Source organism: Rhincodon typus, chromosome 2, assembly GCF_021869965.1.
Source record: "Rhincodon typus isolate 14 chromosome 2, sRhiTyp1.1, whole genome shotgun sequence".
NCBI lineage: Eukaryota > Metazoa > Chordata > Chondrichthyes > Orectolobiformes > Rhincodontidae > Rhincodon > Rhincodon typus.
The window spans coordinates 75,874,507-75,892,759 of NC_063333.1; the positions used below are offsets into that span (position 1 = coordinate 75,874,507).

General features: G+C 38.1%; 1 protein-coding gene across 1 annotated transcript in view; it reads left to right on the forward strand.

The window, feature by feature from the left end:
- The first annotated feature begins 1,402 nt into the window (after nucleotides 1–1,402).
- The window catches only part of phf14 (PHD finger protein 14), a 69,122-nt gene continuing 52,271 nt past the window's right edge, over nucleotides 1,403–18,253 (forward strand). Inside the window, exons 1-3 of the mRNA XM_048608390.1 lie at nucleotides 1,403–1,547; nucleotides 12,381–12,491; nucleotides 13,779–14,383. Of these exons, the coding sequence (XP_048464347.1) occupies nucleotides 1,505–1,547; nucleotides 12,381–12,491; nucleotides 13,779–14,383 (759 nt within the window). The 5' untranslated portion in view covers nucleotides 1,403–1,504. The remainder of the gene's footprint in view (nucleotides 1,548–12,380; nucleotides 12,492–13,778; nucleotides 14,384–18,253) is intronic.

Sequence of the window (18,253 nt, forward strand, 5' to 3'; positions counted from 1 at the left end):
AGGTGTTAGGATGGGATATGATTTAGGAGCAGTGGGAGCGCTGGGTGTGCTGGGTGGGAACAGGGCCTCCCGTTCCCACATCCCCAATCCTCCCCATCCCAATTCCTCAGCCCCTCAACCCCCACCACTGCATCCTCACTCCTCCACACCAAATCCCATTCCAAAATTGCACACACATCTTCTGTGTGTGCACAGCGCAACCTGTGCATACGATGTCATATTAAATTTTACATGATGGCATACTGGGTGTAGAATTGTGAATTTACAATTGAGCAGTTGCAGATGTCATCAGACATTGTCCTATATATGACATGTTAAGACTAATACTACAATATATGATAATCAGAGATACAACAGGCTGAAATTTTATTGGTACATTATTAAAAGAGTATTCCACAAAGTTTTACTGACTAATGCAAGTCAGTCTACCTTACCATTTCTTCCTCAACTCTGCCCACCCTATTCTATTTATGCCCATTGAGAAGCAACTCAGTGATAGCATTACATGGTTCCTCCCCAGTTCAAAATACTTTGCACAACAAAACTTTCAGCATCTGCAGTCCTTATTATCTCCAAAACCTTCATCTATACCTTCATTTCCTCTAGACTCTACATTCAGGCTGGTTTCCCATTTCTACTTTCCCCTAAACTTAAGATCATCCAAACTCTGCCCTCTTAGCTCACAGCAAGACCCTATTTGCCCACTTCCTGCGTGCTCTTTCAACAAGCACTGCAGATGTTGGAACGCGGAGTCTATACGCGTGAGGCTGGACAAGCACAACTGGTCAGGCAGCACCAGAGTAACAGGAAAGTCAATGTTTCGGGCTGAAATCCCCAGTCCTGAGGAAGGATTTGGGCCTGAATCGTTGACTTTTCTGCTCCTCTGATGCTGCCTGACCTGCTGTGCTTTTCCGTCATTAAGTCTAATGCCTCCTTATGTGGCTTGTTGTTCAAAGTAGTTTCAAAACCCTCCGGCGCTGGTCCAAAGCAGGCTTTTTTTGCACCACATTGCAAGCACAATGATCAGAAATGCACCCTGTCGTTATTCCCTTCTCTGGAGAACTTGCCTCTACCGCCCGTACAGGTGGTGAGTCCCAGATACCTGCCACCCTCTGGGTAATAAAGTTTTCCTCACATCTCTGTAAACCTTTGGCCCCTTACCTTACATCTATTCCCGATGGTCATTTATCCATGCATCGAGGGGAAACGTTTCTTTCTTCTACCCTACCTATGACACTTACAATTTTAAACATTTCAAGCTGACTCAAGACCGACGGACTCTCTTTAAGCTACATACTTCTTTCCCTTATTCTTAAGTTATTCAAAATGGCGCCTAATCGTGGAGACAAATGAAAGCTTTTCACACACGTGACAGTAAGATTCTGCATCATTCCCGTTCCCGTGTTCGGAGCTGATCGTTGAGAGTGCACGCCAAGGCCGAGCATGCGCTTTGACGTCGGAACGCTGGTGACCGTCGCGAGCCTAAGCTCGAACCGCAGCCGTTATGTCCGGGAAGGAGGATAGTGATATGGCCACGAAGAGCATGTGTGAGTAAATACAACAGCAACAAAAAGAAAAGAGCCGCGATCCTGGCTACCTCGCAGTCCTGGCTACATGTATATTCCGGCCTAATAATCCGTGTTGGTGCTCATTAAAGAGTAGCATTGTGTGGGCCCTAGGCCGGGCCGTGCTTGAAACGGGCTCCTCCTGCGACGTGGAAAATCATACATAACTCCTTCGGCTGACGGGCGTTTGTTATGATTTTGCATCAATTGCTTGTTGCGCAAAAACATACAAACGGACAGGCAATGTTCAGCAGCTCCGCAACATCTGGGAAAAGAGTAACAGAGTTAACGTTTGACCAGTTGTAGGGTTATGGGACTAAGGGCACTAGAAAAATGCACCATAAATTGCGAAAATTGTGCAGCGTCCCTGTCGTACATTCATGTAACACTGAGCGCGGTCAGTTGACCTTTCTGCCAGTATTGGTAACTTGAAAAGCTGCATTTCTTTGTTTTTATCTGAGCATATACGTGATTCTCTTTTTAAAGTTGTTTCTATTACCCTTTCAGTTAGTGGATTCCAGATTAGTTTTAGTAAAGTTTTTAGTATATTTTATTCTTCAATACATTGTTAGTATTCCGCAGCCATGTTCTGTGCATTTTGTTATGTATGCGTTTGAATTGTTTGATAGAGACGGGTTAATTGAATGGGCTTGGAATGTTCTTGGGCTCAGGGTACCAAAATTTGTTGATTAGGCTCTGTTCAGAACTCATGAAATGGTGAATCTAATGAGTTTAGTGATCTGCAAATCAGCCTTGTCTTCCTGTCTGTACTGATGCTGCATGACTTGTTCAGTATTTCCACCATTTTTGATTTTATTTTAGATTTTGAGCAACTGCATTTTTTTCTGGGTGCAAAGTTTTTTTTGCCCTAGAATTCTGGTAATGACCAATGAATAATTGCAAATGTAACTGGGGCATCGAATTTGTGAACTTAATGAGGAATGTCCTCAGTCCTGTGATTGATGTTACTAATTGCACATTTCTGCCTTTAATTGGCAGTGATGTATGAAAATCACAGTTTCATCCCTGTGTTGAAGCTATCAACCAGTAATGATACAGTATTGTATCTGGCCTGATTTATCCACAAAATGAGATATGAACAAAATTGAAAAATTTAATTTGTGTTCATCGTTGAGTGGCTCAGTTTTAAACCATTATCATTAAGAGCTCAGGAAAATATAATGGTGGACTGGAAATAGTGAGTCCACATGAAAAGATTACAGAACTAGAAGATATGTGTTTAAGATGAGAAGGGAAAGATTTAAACTGGACCTAAGGGACAACTTTTTCACATGCAAAGTGGTGTGTGTATGGATTTTGCTGCCAGAGGAGGTGGTGGAGGCTGCTACAATTACAACATTTAGAAGGTATCTGACTATGAATAGAAAGGGTTTAGAGGGAAATGGGCCAAATATTGGCAAATGGGCTCGATTAATTTAGGATTTCTGCTCAGCATAGATGAGTCGGACTGAAGGGTTTGTTTCCATGCTGTACATCTCTATGACTTTATAACTGGTTTACGTCTAGATTTTGTTTTTCTAAATGAGACTTATTCAAGATCAATTTTATTCAGTGTTGCAATGTACGTCATTATATTTCGTGTTAGCAAACTGTGTGCTTAGTTTGTTGCAACCTAAAACACACTGGCAATGCATAAGTTAGCAACTACAATGAGAAGAGCTATGTTACACTGGATGCATTCTAGACAGGTCTTTCAAGCTAAATTGACAGGATAATGAAAGATGGATAATTTTAACATGAATGCATTTCTTAATATCCCAACCCTTACGGGCTCGTTTCCCGCAAGTACGAGGAGTTCATGGAATTCTTTGTCACTAAAACTGAGGTAATTCAATCAGCTACATTTGCTGCAACTCTCCTTTACAAGTGATCACATGACCAAGCCTCCTTCCCTGCGTCGAAACCTGAAGTAACATTTTCCACTGGTCGTCTTCACTGCCTTTCCTCATGCCCTCTTCAAGCTCATCTTGTTATCAGACTTTCCTTTAGATCTCCTTGGTCCTATTCCAGCTGCTGATAACCTACTTCCCATGCTGGCCACCATTTTACCCACTATTGTAAATAGTTATTTCTCTCCAGGTGTTGCCCTTCTTTCCTTTAAATCTTCAGCCATCACTCTTGCTCGGAAAAGATTTGCTCTATTGTCCTATCTCCAACCTCCTAATTTTCTCAAGTCTTTGAATATATTGCCTTCTAAATACATTTCCATTTTTCCCAAAACATCATATTTTATCCCTTCAATCAAGTTTCAGTTCAGCTATAGTACAGACTCAGTTTATATCAAATTCACAAATGACATCCCACGTGATTGTGACACTGGCAAACTTTCCCTCTTGGTCTTTCTGAACCTTTCTGCAGTCATTCACACAGTTCACCACACCATTGTCTTCCAACACTTCAGCGTTGTTCAGTGACTGCTCTTACCTAGTTATGATTTCAGCTGATGGTGACATTGAGCAAGTCAGATTTCTGAATAAAACCTGACTTAATAGTCCATATGTTTAATTTTTGCATTTGCTACCACAGTGATTTTTCACAAAAATTCAAACAAAACTTCTTTAACAACTGAACATATATTTATTAGATGAGAAATGAAAAACAAAATGCTATATACATATATACTACAGCTAGTCTGTAAAACTAACAGCAAAACAGTGTCAAACTGATTCTCAACATTATCCTTTTACAGTTATTTAATTCCAGAGTGCTGTCCCTTTTGGTTTTTTTTAATTCTTTACTTAATTGATGCTTTCAAGTTTCCTTATCCTTGGACTACTGATACATTTTTTTTAAATGATTCCTCTGAGTCTACTGCTACGAAACTGTTGTCCAGATATTCAGGGATGAGGGCCAGACTAGGGAAATGGTGTCTGCTGTGGACCTGTTACATTGATAGGCAAATTGCATGGAATCCAGACAGGCTGGGAGGCAAAAGTTTATGTGGGTCATGATCGGCTTCTCAAAGCACTTCATTATCATGGAGGTCAGAGCCTCTGGGTGGTAGTCGTTACGGCACGTTGTATGTACTTTCTTGGGTACTGGGATGATGGTGGTCTTGAAGCAGGTGGGGACTTTGGCTTGTAGGAGGGAGAGGTTGAAGACATCAGCGAATACCTCTGCAGGTGGTCTGCACAGGATCTAAGCGCAAGGTCAGGGGCTCCGTCTGGGCCCGTCTCTTTCCTTAGATTGACTCTCAGGAAGATCGATCTGACGTCTGCAGTGGTGATGGAGGGAACAGGTGCATCTGGGGCTGTCGGGGCAGGTGACTCTGCACTCCTGGCATTCTGCTCGAACCGAACATGGGTAGCATTGAGCGCATCAGGGAGGGAGGGAGCAAGCTGCTCCCACAAGTGACTTTCTACCATTGCTGTTTCTTCTCTTGATTCAAGCTCATCATGCATTTATTTTCTGAACAAAGGTCATCTTTCACAATTGCACTAACATGTATCAATTAACAGACCTCCATGCCATCTCTCTTAACCTTTCCGTTCTTCTGTGGTGTTATGCAGCCTCGAATATTTAGATCCCAGCCTTGGTAAACTTGCACCCAGGTTGGTGAAAAGGCTGTCAGGTCATACATGTTGATTGGATTTGTGCTGTGACTTAGTTTGTTTTGTTAGGAATGCCGTAACACCTTTAGTTATGACTCTTGCATACGCTGGCTTTATCCGCTGATGCTCTTATGTTTAGATGCTCTTATGTTTATATGCTCAGTCCATTCTTTGCATACTTACCATTATCCATATTGTTATTGTATCGCCTTGCCTTTCTCTCACTTTTACCTCGTCTCTCCTCATAGGATCCTTTACCCTCACTATTTATTTAAAAACCCCCTCTACCAGCCTAGTTTTACATTTTGCCAGAGTAGCACTCTGAACATGGTTCAGGTGATTGTTCCAGTGGTACAACCTTCGTTTTCCTCCGTTATGAGCATTGGGCCAGTAAACAAAACTCATTTCTCATACACAAATCATTGAGCCACTCATTCAACTGTGTTTACCCTATGTCATGTTGCTCATGGCACAAATAATAGTTTGGAGATTATTTTTGTTCCTGCCTGCTCATAACCCCTTATGTGGGCCACTTCCCTAGTTCCATCTGTGTCAGTGGTATCTAGATGGACCATGATAATTGCAAGCTCCACCTGCAGTTGCAAGGGGACTTGGTGAGACTGTACCTAAAGTACTATGTGCAGTCTCCTTATCTGAGGGAGGATGTACTGACTATGGAGGAAGTGCAATGAAGATTTCTCAGACTGATTCTTGGCATGACGACTGAATTATGAAGAGAGACTGCATTGGTTAGGACAATAGTCAGTATTGGATTTTACAGAATTTTATAAGTTTCAATGAAATTCTTAACAGGACGAGAAGTTCTGAGGAAGGGTCACCAGACCCGAAATGTTAATTCTGATCTTTTCTTCACAGATGCTGCCAGACTTGCTGATCTATTCCAGCAACTTCTGTTTTTGTTCCTGATTTTATAGCATGTGCAGTTCTTTTGGCTTTTGTATAAGGATGTGAGCAGGCTATTTAAGACTAAGTTGAGGAGAAATTTCTTTACCCAGAGAGTGGTGAGCCTGTGGAATTCTCCCACTACAGAAAGTGGTTGAGGCCAAAGCATTGAATATTTTCAGCAGGAATTGGATACAATTCTTGAGGCTAATGAGATAAAAGGGTATGGGGAGAAAGTGGGAACAGGGTACTGACTTGGATGATTGGTCATGATTATATTGAATGATGGAGCAGGCTTAAACGGTATTGGGCAAGCGCTTCTGGACTCATTCTTGACTGCAACGAACTGTATCCATCCTCCTGACAATATGGTCCCCTACTACTACCACCGCTAGTCCATTTATGCCCTCTTAAAAGGCTCTTTGCATGGTAGTGCTGTGATCAGTTTATTATCCAACCTTCAGGCCTTGCTTTTTCCATATAAACTGCAATAATCTGGAATTTTTGGGAAAGTTAAAGCATTTTTAAAATATGCAAGGTTCCCTAATTTACCTTACTTCTTAAACAATGGTTGACAGAACAGGGACCAGCTTTCTGTTCTTGACAAAAATTACTTTTTTTTTGCGAAAAGATAAACTCTAGGTACAGTGAAAGGTTATAAACCGTCAACATATAATGACTAATTAAAATGGTAATTCCGTCATAAACTCCCTGATGCTCGCACGCATGCTCAGACACACAGGAAAACGAACATAGGAAAAAAATGGGAAAGCAGTTCACTGGTTCCTGTTTACAAGGGCTGCTGAGATGATTCTTCCGCTGGGCGGATTTATGAGTAGGAAGGGTTTAGAGGGATATGGGCCAAATGTTGGTAAACGTGACTAGATTATATTAGGATAGCTCGTCAGCATGGATGAGTTGGATTGAAGAACCTGTTTTCGTGCTGTACAGACCTGTGACTCTGACACTTGAAAAGGCTGAGGCTTCTACTCTTATACCTTCTCAATTCCCACACCTACCTCATTTTCAGTCACGCTGATATGTCCTTAACCAAGGACATAATCAGACAACTCTAGCCTATAGGAGTTGACTGACCTCTGGAACAAAGTATTTCAGTGTCTTTCATGCATATACTGATGACTTCTTTTTCACGTCTTTCTTGACTCCTTTACGAGTGCTGACTTGACGTTCAGTACTGGATGAACAGAAATGTTATGCCAATGTAAATTTTGTTTAAATAGTTGGTGAAACCATTGTGTGTGCCTTTGGAATTTGGAGTAGTGTACATACTAGCAAATTTAGAAGATTGGAGGGCTAAATTTTAAAACAATCATGGTTTAAATGGGATTACATGTGAAACCGGCAACATATGTATTGTCTTTGCATTCAAAGCATTGCTTTTAAACAAAGCTGTTTGAGAAACACTGAGAATTTGGCCATGCATGAGGTTTGGCTAGGGTTGTAGTAACAAGGATTTAAGATTGTTCTTTGCATACCATGGTTTAATAAACTAAACAGAGACCCAGATTATTGATCCTGGAAGTGATTTGTAAAGTGTTGTCTCTGGTACTATATATGGTTATTTTATATCTGGTTTCCTGCCTTCATTAGAAATTTTAAGGACTTATAGGCTACAGAGAAAACTTAGAATAGTGCCAAGGATGAAACTCTATAGTTCTATGGAGAGTTTAGGTGGGCTGTAGTTTTTCTCGACAGTGGGAGTATCATATGCTGCATTGCTAATAATTTGTTAATCATTTGCTAGACTTAACTATTCCCATGCTCCCTTGTCAACTACCCATCTTCCATACTCGGTGAAGCTGGATGTACCTAATACTCTGCTGGAAAGTTCTAACTCACAGCAAGCTGTTTGCTGGTTACATGTTTGCTCATTAATCTAAATTGATTCCCAATCCAGCAAAAGCTTAACCTCCTTGAGTTGAAATCTCTCCATCCCTCACGCCTGCCTTTCTGGACTCAGAAGAATGGGCATGTGCACTTCTCTGAAAATAGTAGTGTTCGCATTCTGAGGTTTAGTGCCTCCCTGGCAATAATCCCATTACACAATTTGACCTTGATTAACTTACAACAATATTTCTACTAAACTATCTTATAGCCTGAAGACCATGTTCTAATGGAACAATGTATATACACAATTCAGCATAAGAATCTCTGAAAGAATCCCAAAATGAGCCAAGTTCAACAACTGCACTTTAAAGAGAGAATTTCTGTACAATAGATGTAAGACTATACACTTCAGACAAACTATTGAATGTGTCTTGTCCTTCAAGGGAACCAATCAGATATCTGGTTGACACTATCAGTTCTGATCTGTCTTTGACTTTCTAAAGAAGATGCTTGTCTGTCGTGTTGTGGGGAATAGACTTGGATTCAGAAGGATAAGCTTATTGGCTCAGGATTTTCTCTAGCTTTATTTGTAGCCCCAGAAAATGATGGCAAAAGCTCTTTATGGTTGCCTTCTGACAGTGGTATTTCTATTAGTCACCAGAGAAAAGTATGTTTTAAGTGAATCTAGGCTCTATCAAATGCAGGAGAGCCTCAATTATGTTACTGATGACGTTGAAGTTGATTAGGATTACCTTTCGTCTGTAAGGTTGCAAGATAAGTAGCTTTTTCTTCAATAGAATATTATCTCGTGTATTCAAGACAGATAAACCAACATAGTCTGTGGTGTAGTTTAGTCCCAATTTGAATGCAACTGCTGCTTTTTCAAAAGAATTACAAAGAAGACTTTCAGTTCCACACTAGATTTTAAAATTGGAGTGTAGTCAGCATATTAATATAGTGATACTGCCCTATATATTCTAAGAGTTTTTCTAGCCTTGCAAACATCTAAACCTGCTGGAAATTAGTTTTTAAATTAATCCTTCAAAATCTAATTTAAATAATTTAAATTGTCCTCTTTCAAAATTGGGCTGCTTTTGATGAATGATAGTTACCTTGCAGGTTTTTACATTTTTTTTCTGAGAGAAACTTTTTATTTGTTATTGAATCCTTGCTCAGAAATATTGCCTGTTATTAATATAAAGATTCAATTTGTAGATCAAAAATGTCTGTGTACAAAAAGAGTTGTCCTTGATAAAATAGCAGAATTCTAAATGAATGGTGACTGATGTCAGGTATTCTAGATTGTTTAAAGAAGTCACGTGGAAATAGCAGAAGATGCAACCACAGTATTGCAGGGGTTTGGCTAGGTGTCTCATTGAATGTGTTTGGAAAGTTACAACATAATGGTTGGAACATAGGATACAGTAGGCCATTCAGGATTGCTGGATTAATAAACCATGAAAGGTGACAAGTTGGCATGAAGCTGTAAATGGCCAATGCATCACATCTATGAAGTTAGCCTATCCTAACTGGACTGTGCTTTTCAAAGCATTGTGTCAGCCAGTTTCTCGACCTAGAGTCTGATCCAATTTTATCATGTGGGATTTATGTGGATAGTTTTTAATGTTAGTTATGCTAAACTCCGACTTCTGTGGTCAACCCAGTAACTACTGGATTTTCCAAGTCTTAAGTTAATAATTAACTTGTAGACATTCATTTTTATCATGCCTGTTGTAGAGAAATTTTCTCTTTTATAGCGCAGTTTTTGAAGCGTGGCTGTAGAATGAATGGTTTTTGGTACACTAATTGACTTTTGTTTATTTTTAGATTATTTGTGACGCAACATGGTTAAATAATGGGACCTTTAAAGGTTTTTTAGAAGGGTCTGAAATCTATTTTCTTTAAGCTTAAGAGAAACTACCATACCTGAGACAGAGAGACTTTTAATTTTATTTTTAACTTGGCGGTGTAGTGTTAGTCTCAAGAAGATCTTGGAATAGGATGGCTATAGAGGTAGTGCACCTGAGAAGGCTACAGTGAGTTCGTGTTGGAGTGAAGAGTTAGTGTTGGTTCCAGATTAAATACAAACACTGGTGTAGTTATTTAAGCAAACTACGGTAAAGCTCCAGTGTGTGACAGCTTCAGCAAGAAGCTATTGCAGTTTCAATTTACAAATTGAAGTCCCATATTAATTTAACATTATTCAGATATTAGGAATATTGGCGTGAGTACAATGAGTGCTGTTTTTGGTACGACATAGGCACAGACAATGAAACCAAACCAGCCCTTCTATCTCTATTTGCACCGTAGTAAAATTAAGACTTTTAAAGACTTTCAAAATTGATGGTTCCAAACCAGAGTTCTTGAAAACCAATCCCAGTCTCTTGAGTCATTAATTCCAGACACTGGTTTGTATCTGAAACAAAACACATAGCAATTTATTAACAATATAGTAACTTAAGAGCAAAATTTAAAAGAACCATTCTAATTGCTCTGTTCTATAAACACAAAATTTGTTGCTTTCAGCCCCTTTTGCACAAAAGACAGACAAATAAAAGAAAATAACAAAACTGGCCAGATTACCCAAGTGGTTTTCATGATGCATTGTTGCAGAAGAATAGATGATGGTTCCTTGGTTGATTTTTCTGAAGGTGTCAATCTGGGTTATCTTTACAGTTCATTCAGATAAAGGTAGTATTTATAACTTAGTTTTCTATTATCTGAGCTTTCACAAGCTGCTCATGGGAGGTTAGACAGGGAGTTTTCAAATCTTCATGTTCTAGAATCAACAAAAGACTCTCTTTTTCACAGAAAATCTAGTCCTAAACCCAGTTCAAACTCCAGCCCTTCCCTGACAGACAAATTGTATCCTCTAAGGTCCCAGTTACTATTCTATATTTGCCAGTTACTTGAGCATGAAGTCTTTTCCAGATCTAATGAAACCAATTCCCAGATACTGACATCGTTAATGGCTAAATTTTACTCTCTATTAAACTTGATGCATTTCCCTGGTGATAAAGTTATCTGCGGAACTTTGGTTAGAAACCAACCTACAGTTAACTTCCCGGCCTGGCCTTAAGAATAAGCAAAAGCTTGTTTAGTCTGTTTTTCCTTCTAACACCAGCTGTAGGTAACAGTCCAAAAATTATCACAGCTCCAAACTGAAATTGATAAAGTAATAAACCAAAAATAATGAAAAATCAGCATGGGCTGTTTTGAGTCCTACACAAAAGTTGTTTTATTTCTTTTCCATTTTATAAAGAAGTATTTGGGGACTAAAGGGATTATGCTTTCACCAAGTGTGTAAAATTTTTGAATTTGTGTTGTAAGTAGATTGTTTAGATTATTTTTATCTATGTTCCTCTTGTAATAACTGTCCATCATTTTATTAAAGCAAAATCTGGAGCATTGCATGCTTATAGTGTAGTGAGAGACCGCTTTGTTAAAATCAACACAAGTTAAAAATACCCTATTAAGCCAGGTTCCTGACTAAGGTCTGACTTGCCCAGTGATAATATCTGCTGGGATCGTACTACATGGTACTAACCGTGGTAATGAAATTGACACTCAGTTTCTTTTCTCCATGTGCATTTTAGACCATAGTAGGACATGCTTGCCATGTAAGACTACTGTATTAAATGGGCAGATGTCTTACTGCTGACATTTCTCCAGTTAATTTTCCAAAGTCGTAGAAATTTTCTAGGCCCGGGAACTATTGATGCAATACATGTAGTTACGCGCAGAAGCTCAAATTGAATTTTTAAAAATTTAGGTTTCGTCCAATGAGCTGCCAGTTATGCAGGTCACAGTGTTTGTTTCATATGAGCACTTGTCAAAAGTGTTTTCCAGGCAAGCCATAAGATTTCTACTTGACAGGTATACTAAAAGATTACATGTGAGTGGCAAGAACTGATTAGACCTCATGCAAATAACTTTTCTTGACTAAGCTATAACTGTCATCTACTTTCAAAATTTCCAGTTGTCCTCAGCATCTGTCTGTCTGTGTAACAGCTTTGAAATATTTTCCTTAATGATGGTCCAAAATGTCTTTTTTCGGGGAACAGTGTGGAGAATGGTGTCTTTTCATTGTAGCATTTACTTGTGTGATGTGTGTGCGGTCTTGGAGGAAGTGTGATGCAGTTTGTTTGCTATTATAAATACAGCTCAAGTGACTTCATCATAGGGGCTTATTGCAGCTCCTGGATTGAATCAATTATGACAGACTTCCAGATTTTCTGTAAATCAGAGGATACGTGTTTGCAGGGTAAGAGAGAATGTGCTTTGTGGGCGTTTCTGGTGAAAAATGGAAGGAAAAGAATATTAGGATAGAAGGGCAGGTAGCAGTGGTATACTCAATAGGAAATATTGAGCGTTATTTTTTTTTATCTTGCTTCCCTCTCCCTGCCCTGCATACTTTTGCTAACTCTAGGAAATATAGATATCTGTGGCCATTTGCGATTAGTGAATACTTTTTACTTTTGTATTTACATAGTTGAGCGTGGCCCAAAGAAGAGACAAGTGAAAACACTAGCAACATCTCTCTTGGAAGCTCTAGATTATGACAGCTCAGATGACAGTGATTTTGAAGTCGGAGATGCTTCAGGTGAGTACTTTGTATTTATTTGTTGAGTTTATTTTTTTCTGTGCCCATCTGAAATTGTGGGCTTCCTTATTGGGACACTGTTTCATTGGTGGTGTGTACTTGGTGAGTTTCTCACATTATATAAACTCAGGACAATGAAGCTTGCAGTTTTTTTGTGCGCTAGGGCTGAACCTACCGTTATGCAGTCACCATTTCACATACAAATTTATTTCCAAATTGAACTGCTAGATGACAGTAAGGTGTGAGAGTTTAAATGTATTTCTTGCATTACCCTTAATGAAAGCGGCTAACTTTGAACTTTAATCTTTGACTTGAGAAATTGAATCTGACTTTCTGATCTATAATGAACCTGCTATACATTGAATAAACCACTGAGAAAGAAAATGCTACACACCAAACTATAGATTGTAGTGCGAGTATAGTGAGGATGGTAGGAAATTGTGCAACGATGGAATATTCAGCTGGCCCATCAGCATTTGGGAAGAGAAAAGACAGATTCTGATTTTAAGTCTGGATTAGTTTCTTCAGAAAATCTTCAACAAATATCCAAATCTTTACTTTTAGTTTAAGACCTGATAAGTGACTGACTTTTCTGTATAGCAGGCCTTATGTTGGGTAGCTTTGTTGAGTGAAGCTACGTCCATAACTTCAACAGTGTTGCTCATTCTCCCATTTTGGTGCAAATGCTGTTCTTTCACCACTGATCGAATAATAGTATCCCTTTTTCTGTGGCTATTATTAGCTTAAAGTGGCATGGAATACAACAGATGAGCTTCAGTTTGACATTTTAAAACATTTGTTTGAAATTGTGTGATATGTAATAGAGGGCTTTCTTCCTTCCCAAAATTTCAACTGTAAACTGACTTATAAGTTTGTTCGTGAATTATGTTGATGTGTTCAGGTGATTTATACTGTTATATTACATTATCCTCTGTCACCACTGTAAATAGTGTAAAGACCTTTTAAATTTGGTGTGCATAGAAGGCACCTCTCTGATTAATGGAGTGTGATGACTTTGTACTGCTAGATATACACACATGCCATAGTTTCTCCCCTTTCTTTGCGTTCTATTGTGGTGATTACTAATCCATCCGCAGGGTTTTAATAGGATCTACCCTGGTGGGCCATCCTACATTGATACTAAACTAGATTTATAAAATTTGGAAAAGCTGATCAAACACACAATTCTCAATATATCTTTGGATAAAGATTTTCTAATAACATCAAATATGTGTTAATCTTCTTGGCTAATTATACTAAGTAAAGTCAATATTGCTTTTCTAACAGATTCTGATGGGAGTGGAGAGAGTGCTGGTAAGGACAGTGAAGAAGCCTCCGAGAGTGAAGGTGGACAAAATGGCAGTGAAGAGGACTCTGAACAGGAGAAAAAGGATACTTCTGATGGAAAAATAGAAGTTGAATGCAAGAACGATCAGCCAGAAGAACCTGATTGTGATATCAAAGAACAAACTGAAAACAAAACTAGTAAGAAGAAAACTAAGGAAACAGTGGATGATCCTGGGCCAGATGAATCAAATGATGGACAAAAGAAATGGAATTTACGTAAAAAGAGAACAATGTTGGATATGATATCGGTGGAAGAGTTGAATGGTTTTGATGATTATGATAGTGAAGATGATAATGACTGGCGACCTTGTAGTGGAAAGAAAAAAGGGAAAGGTGTAAATAATGATGATGGTGATGAGGGTGGTGGTGAGGATGATGATATCAGTGACAGTGAAGATGGCAATCCTGATGATGAGGAAGACACCAGCAGTGCCAGTGAAGATGATAAGAGAATTAGAAGAAAAAATAGATCTTCTAGTCAAAAAGCTGCCAAGACTGAAGGAACAAGTGATGGCTTTGTTTTGACACAGAATAAGAATTATGAGGTACAGTAGTTAATCAGTTACGTTTAAGCATAAGCAGGGAGAATTTGACTAGATGTCTTATGAGTAAAATTGCTCCCAAATTTTGAGTTTTGATTAAAAACTAAAAATACATTGTTCAAAATATAAATCTGTATCAGCTCTAAGGAGACTATTTAAACATGTTGAAGGAAACCAGCTGATGGAAATGAAAATGCTTTTAAAGTATTAATAATTCTTTTACACTTTGAGGAATACAGAAATGTGATGTATATCAGATATGGTTTGAGGCCAATGGGATGCAAGTCATTACTCACAACTGCTATTACTGCTGGTCAGATACTCTTCACAAGTCAATCTTCCCATGATCTCAAATAATTTTTAAGGCATTTTTTCAAAATAAACTGAGTTGTAGACAATTGTTAACATTATTTAAGAAGAAATAGAACAAGTGAAAGGAACAAAGCTATTTTTAAGCACAAAATTAAGAAAGAAAAATTGATGTTGATGGAAGTCACTTTTAATCATTTAGCTAGAAATCTGATACAGGTCTGAAGTAGAGCACCAGAGCTGACAGATGTGATTTGCCAAATTCTGATCCCACTTGCCTTCTGTTTTCCAAGTGTCGAGGCGTAAATTGTTGATTCATTACATTCTAGATTTATGGTGCAATTTATGATGCAATAACCTACCTTGCGATAGTTTTCTTCCTAAACACATCAATTAAAACTTGATATTGGCAAATTACAAATCAGTAATTGCTATCGCTTTATAACCTGTGAACCTCAACACGATTCGCAATGCATGTAAACCAAAAGTTGCCATTTATTCATGATGTAAATAAGCGGTTGCAGTCACTCCTGAACAGCCAAAGAACTGAATTTGTGTGATTGAAGGTTTCACCAACTTCTTTTTGTTTTGGAAAAGGTGCCAAGTTTCACTTTCAGAAGGACTGGGACTGACTTAGACAAAGGGGTTTCTTATTGTAGGCTATTAATCCGAGCTGATGTTATTACTGGGCAAGTCAGATCCCAGATTAAAGCCTGGCTTGATAGTTGTTTTCTGTTATGAAGAAGCCACCTTTCACTGAAAAACGCAAAAAAATGTGCTACACAGTTGTATTTAACAATGAAATAAAGTTAATTATGCATAAGAAATGAAAATAAACCAGAACAAACCAAACTGTTTACATATAACACACACTTAAAAATTTCATAACATTGGTAAAGTCCCAAAATTTTTCCAAGAAAATCAGAAGACTGTGGTCTGTATAAATAACAATTTCTTCCTTGTTGCTGCTGATGTATATTTCAAAACTACGTTGAGCCAAAACAAGACTCGATGTCTCCACTGAATAATATTTTTCCTCCGGTCAGTTTCTTTGAAAAATAACTAGCAAGCTGTTCAATCCCCATGTTGTCATTTTGCAGTTGAACAGCCTCCAAACCAATGTTGTCAGCATAAAAAAAAGTTTGAACGGCCTCTCATAATTAGGTGCAGCTAAAACTGGTGCATTTGTCAATTGAACTTGCAAGTTTTCCAAGGCACTTTGATACTTGTACTATTCAGGTTTGCTGCCTTTTTTTAAGCAATTCTGTTAACGGTGCAAAGGTAGTGCTGAAGTTTGGAAAATTTCATGTTTTGACCTCGGCAAGGGAAAATACAAAATAGCCTGTACTTTCATTTCTCTAGGTAATACTTGGCCCAGTCCCACAGGGTAGCCTAGATAAATCACTCTTACCTTAGCAAGTTCACAATTAGCCAGATGTATAACCAAATTAGCATTTTGTAGTCGAACAAACAGTTCTGCCCAGGTTTGTCAAGAAGAACCAAAGCATTGATGTAAACAACAGTTACATAGTCCTTCAATGACTTTATTTATTACTTGTTGAAACTTTGGCACATTTTTCATTCCAAGCAGCATTACTTTACTTTGCTAAAGTCTATCTAGTGTTACAAAAAAAACTGTATTTCTTTGGCTCTATAAGACAATGGAACCTGCTAGTATCCTTTTTGTTCAGTCTATTTTTGTGACCATTCATGCATGTCAATTTCATTCAATGCAATCCTCCAGTCTCTGAATAATGTGAGTCCACTTCTGCTACCAAGCTGACTTTGTTATAATTGAACAGAATCTTTGAGTTAACAGTCTGAGCACCATGAACTCCAGCTACTGTGACTTATTTCAATAATGTCATTACCTTATCATGAATTAGTTTTTATCTTGACCTGAGCTAATCTCTCTGGATTGAGTCAGTGATGTTGTTTTGTAGCTAATTCATTTCCCACATAAATAGCATGAACAAATTACAATCGATGTATCCAGTATCTCTGCAGCTACCTCTTTTAGCATTCTAGGATGCAAGTCATCAGGGGCGGGGAACTTGTCTGCATTTAGCCCCATTAGTTGGTCTAATACTACTTTTCTAGTGATCGTGATGTTACTTCCTGATGGCTCCTTTTCAGAAGATTGCTTAAACAATCCTACCACTGTAATTGGTCTCCCATTTAATTTCCAGCATTGGCTTTAGTATGTTTAGACATCTTATCATGGAAGCATGTTGCTTTCTTTCTATTACTTTTTGGTTCCAATTTGCTGCCCTATGTACTTTCTAAAACTAGTATCTCTTACATCATTCTTCACTCTAAGATGCCCCAAACTGAAAATAAATAAGTGCTTTTTCTAAGCTATGGTGTTTCTCCTTGGCCTCCCAAAGACTGTGGAATCTTCTATGCGAAAGTCCATTGTGCTGCATGGCTCACTGTTTACTTGTGAACTTTCCCAGTATAAACACTTTCCCTTTAGTGTCCCCAAATTATCTCAGAATATTTTTAAAACTGAAATCACAATGGCCATAGAAATACTCACCAGTTCATTAAACTGTTTCAGATACACAAACACTGTATGTCACTAGTTCAAAATTCAAAAACCAAAAACAATTGGTATTAAAAAATATAAAAATCAGATACGTTACATACAGATAAATGAATGAAAATACATAAATGAATTGTAATATTTGTTTATCACAAATATTAACAAAACTCATCAGTTCTTCTGATTTAATATTGATACAACAATACTGTGATTCTACAGTGATTTATTTAAGAGCTTGCCTAGCCACTGTTTTCATGACACTAGTTCAAGCGGTAAACAAAAAATAAATGTGCATGCACCTATACTGCAGTGCACTGCACACTCTGTTGAATCATCTCGAGAGAGTAATTTGAAAGCATTCAGAAGCATAATGACCTGCATACTCAGCATTTCACCTGCATAATGGTCAAACTATTGACATTCACCATCATATCTGAATTTTTGGAATGCACTCATCCATGCATTAGTTAAGCATAGATGTCAGTGTGGACTATCAAAATTGTCCAAAATAGTTTTTAAAAAAAATACTTTTTAAAGGTTTTTAAAAATAAATATTTCAAACTTTTGCATTAATCTTGTGTATGCCTGAAGTATTTAATCAGCTTTTTGTAAAATATTAATTAAAAGTGAAAAATGCAGTGGTTAAAACAGCTGTTATATCTCTACATTTCACATAATTATGTATGTACTGTAAACAAGATAAACCTGTTCAGCTATGAGCATTATGACTTCAGTGTTTAACTAAGGGCTTAATTACTTGAACTTGCTTTTAAGGCTAATTACGTGAAGGCATGAAAAACAAAATGAAACCTAAATGACTTGTAATCTAGTCTTAATTAAATTTCCTGTTTTAATTGTAATCACCAGGTGAAAAGCTGTGAACTGGCTCCCCACTTTCTTCCTCGATTGATCACAACAAAGGTTCAGGTTGCTTTGGAGATAGTAGGAACTGCAGATGCTGGAGAATCCGAGACAACAAGGTGCAGAGCTGGACGAACACAGCAGGTCAAGCAGCATCA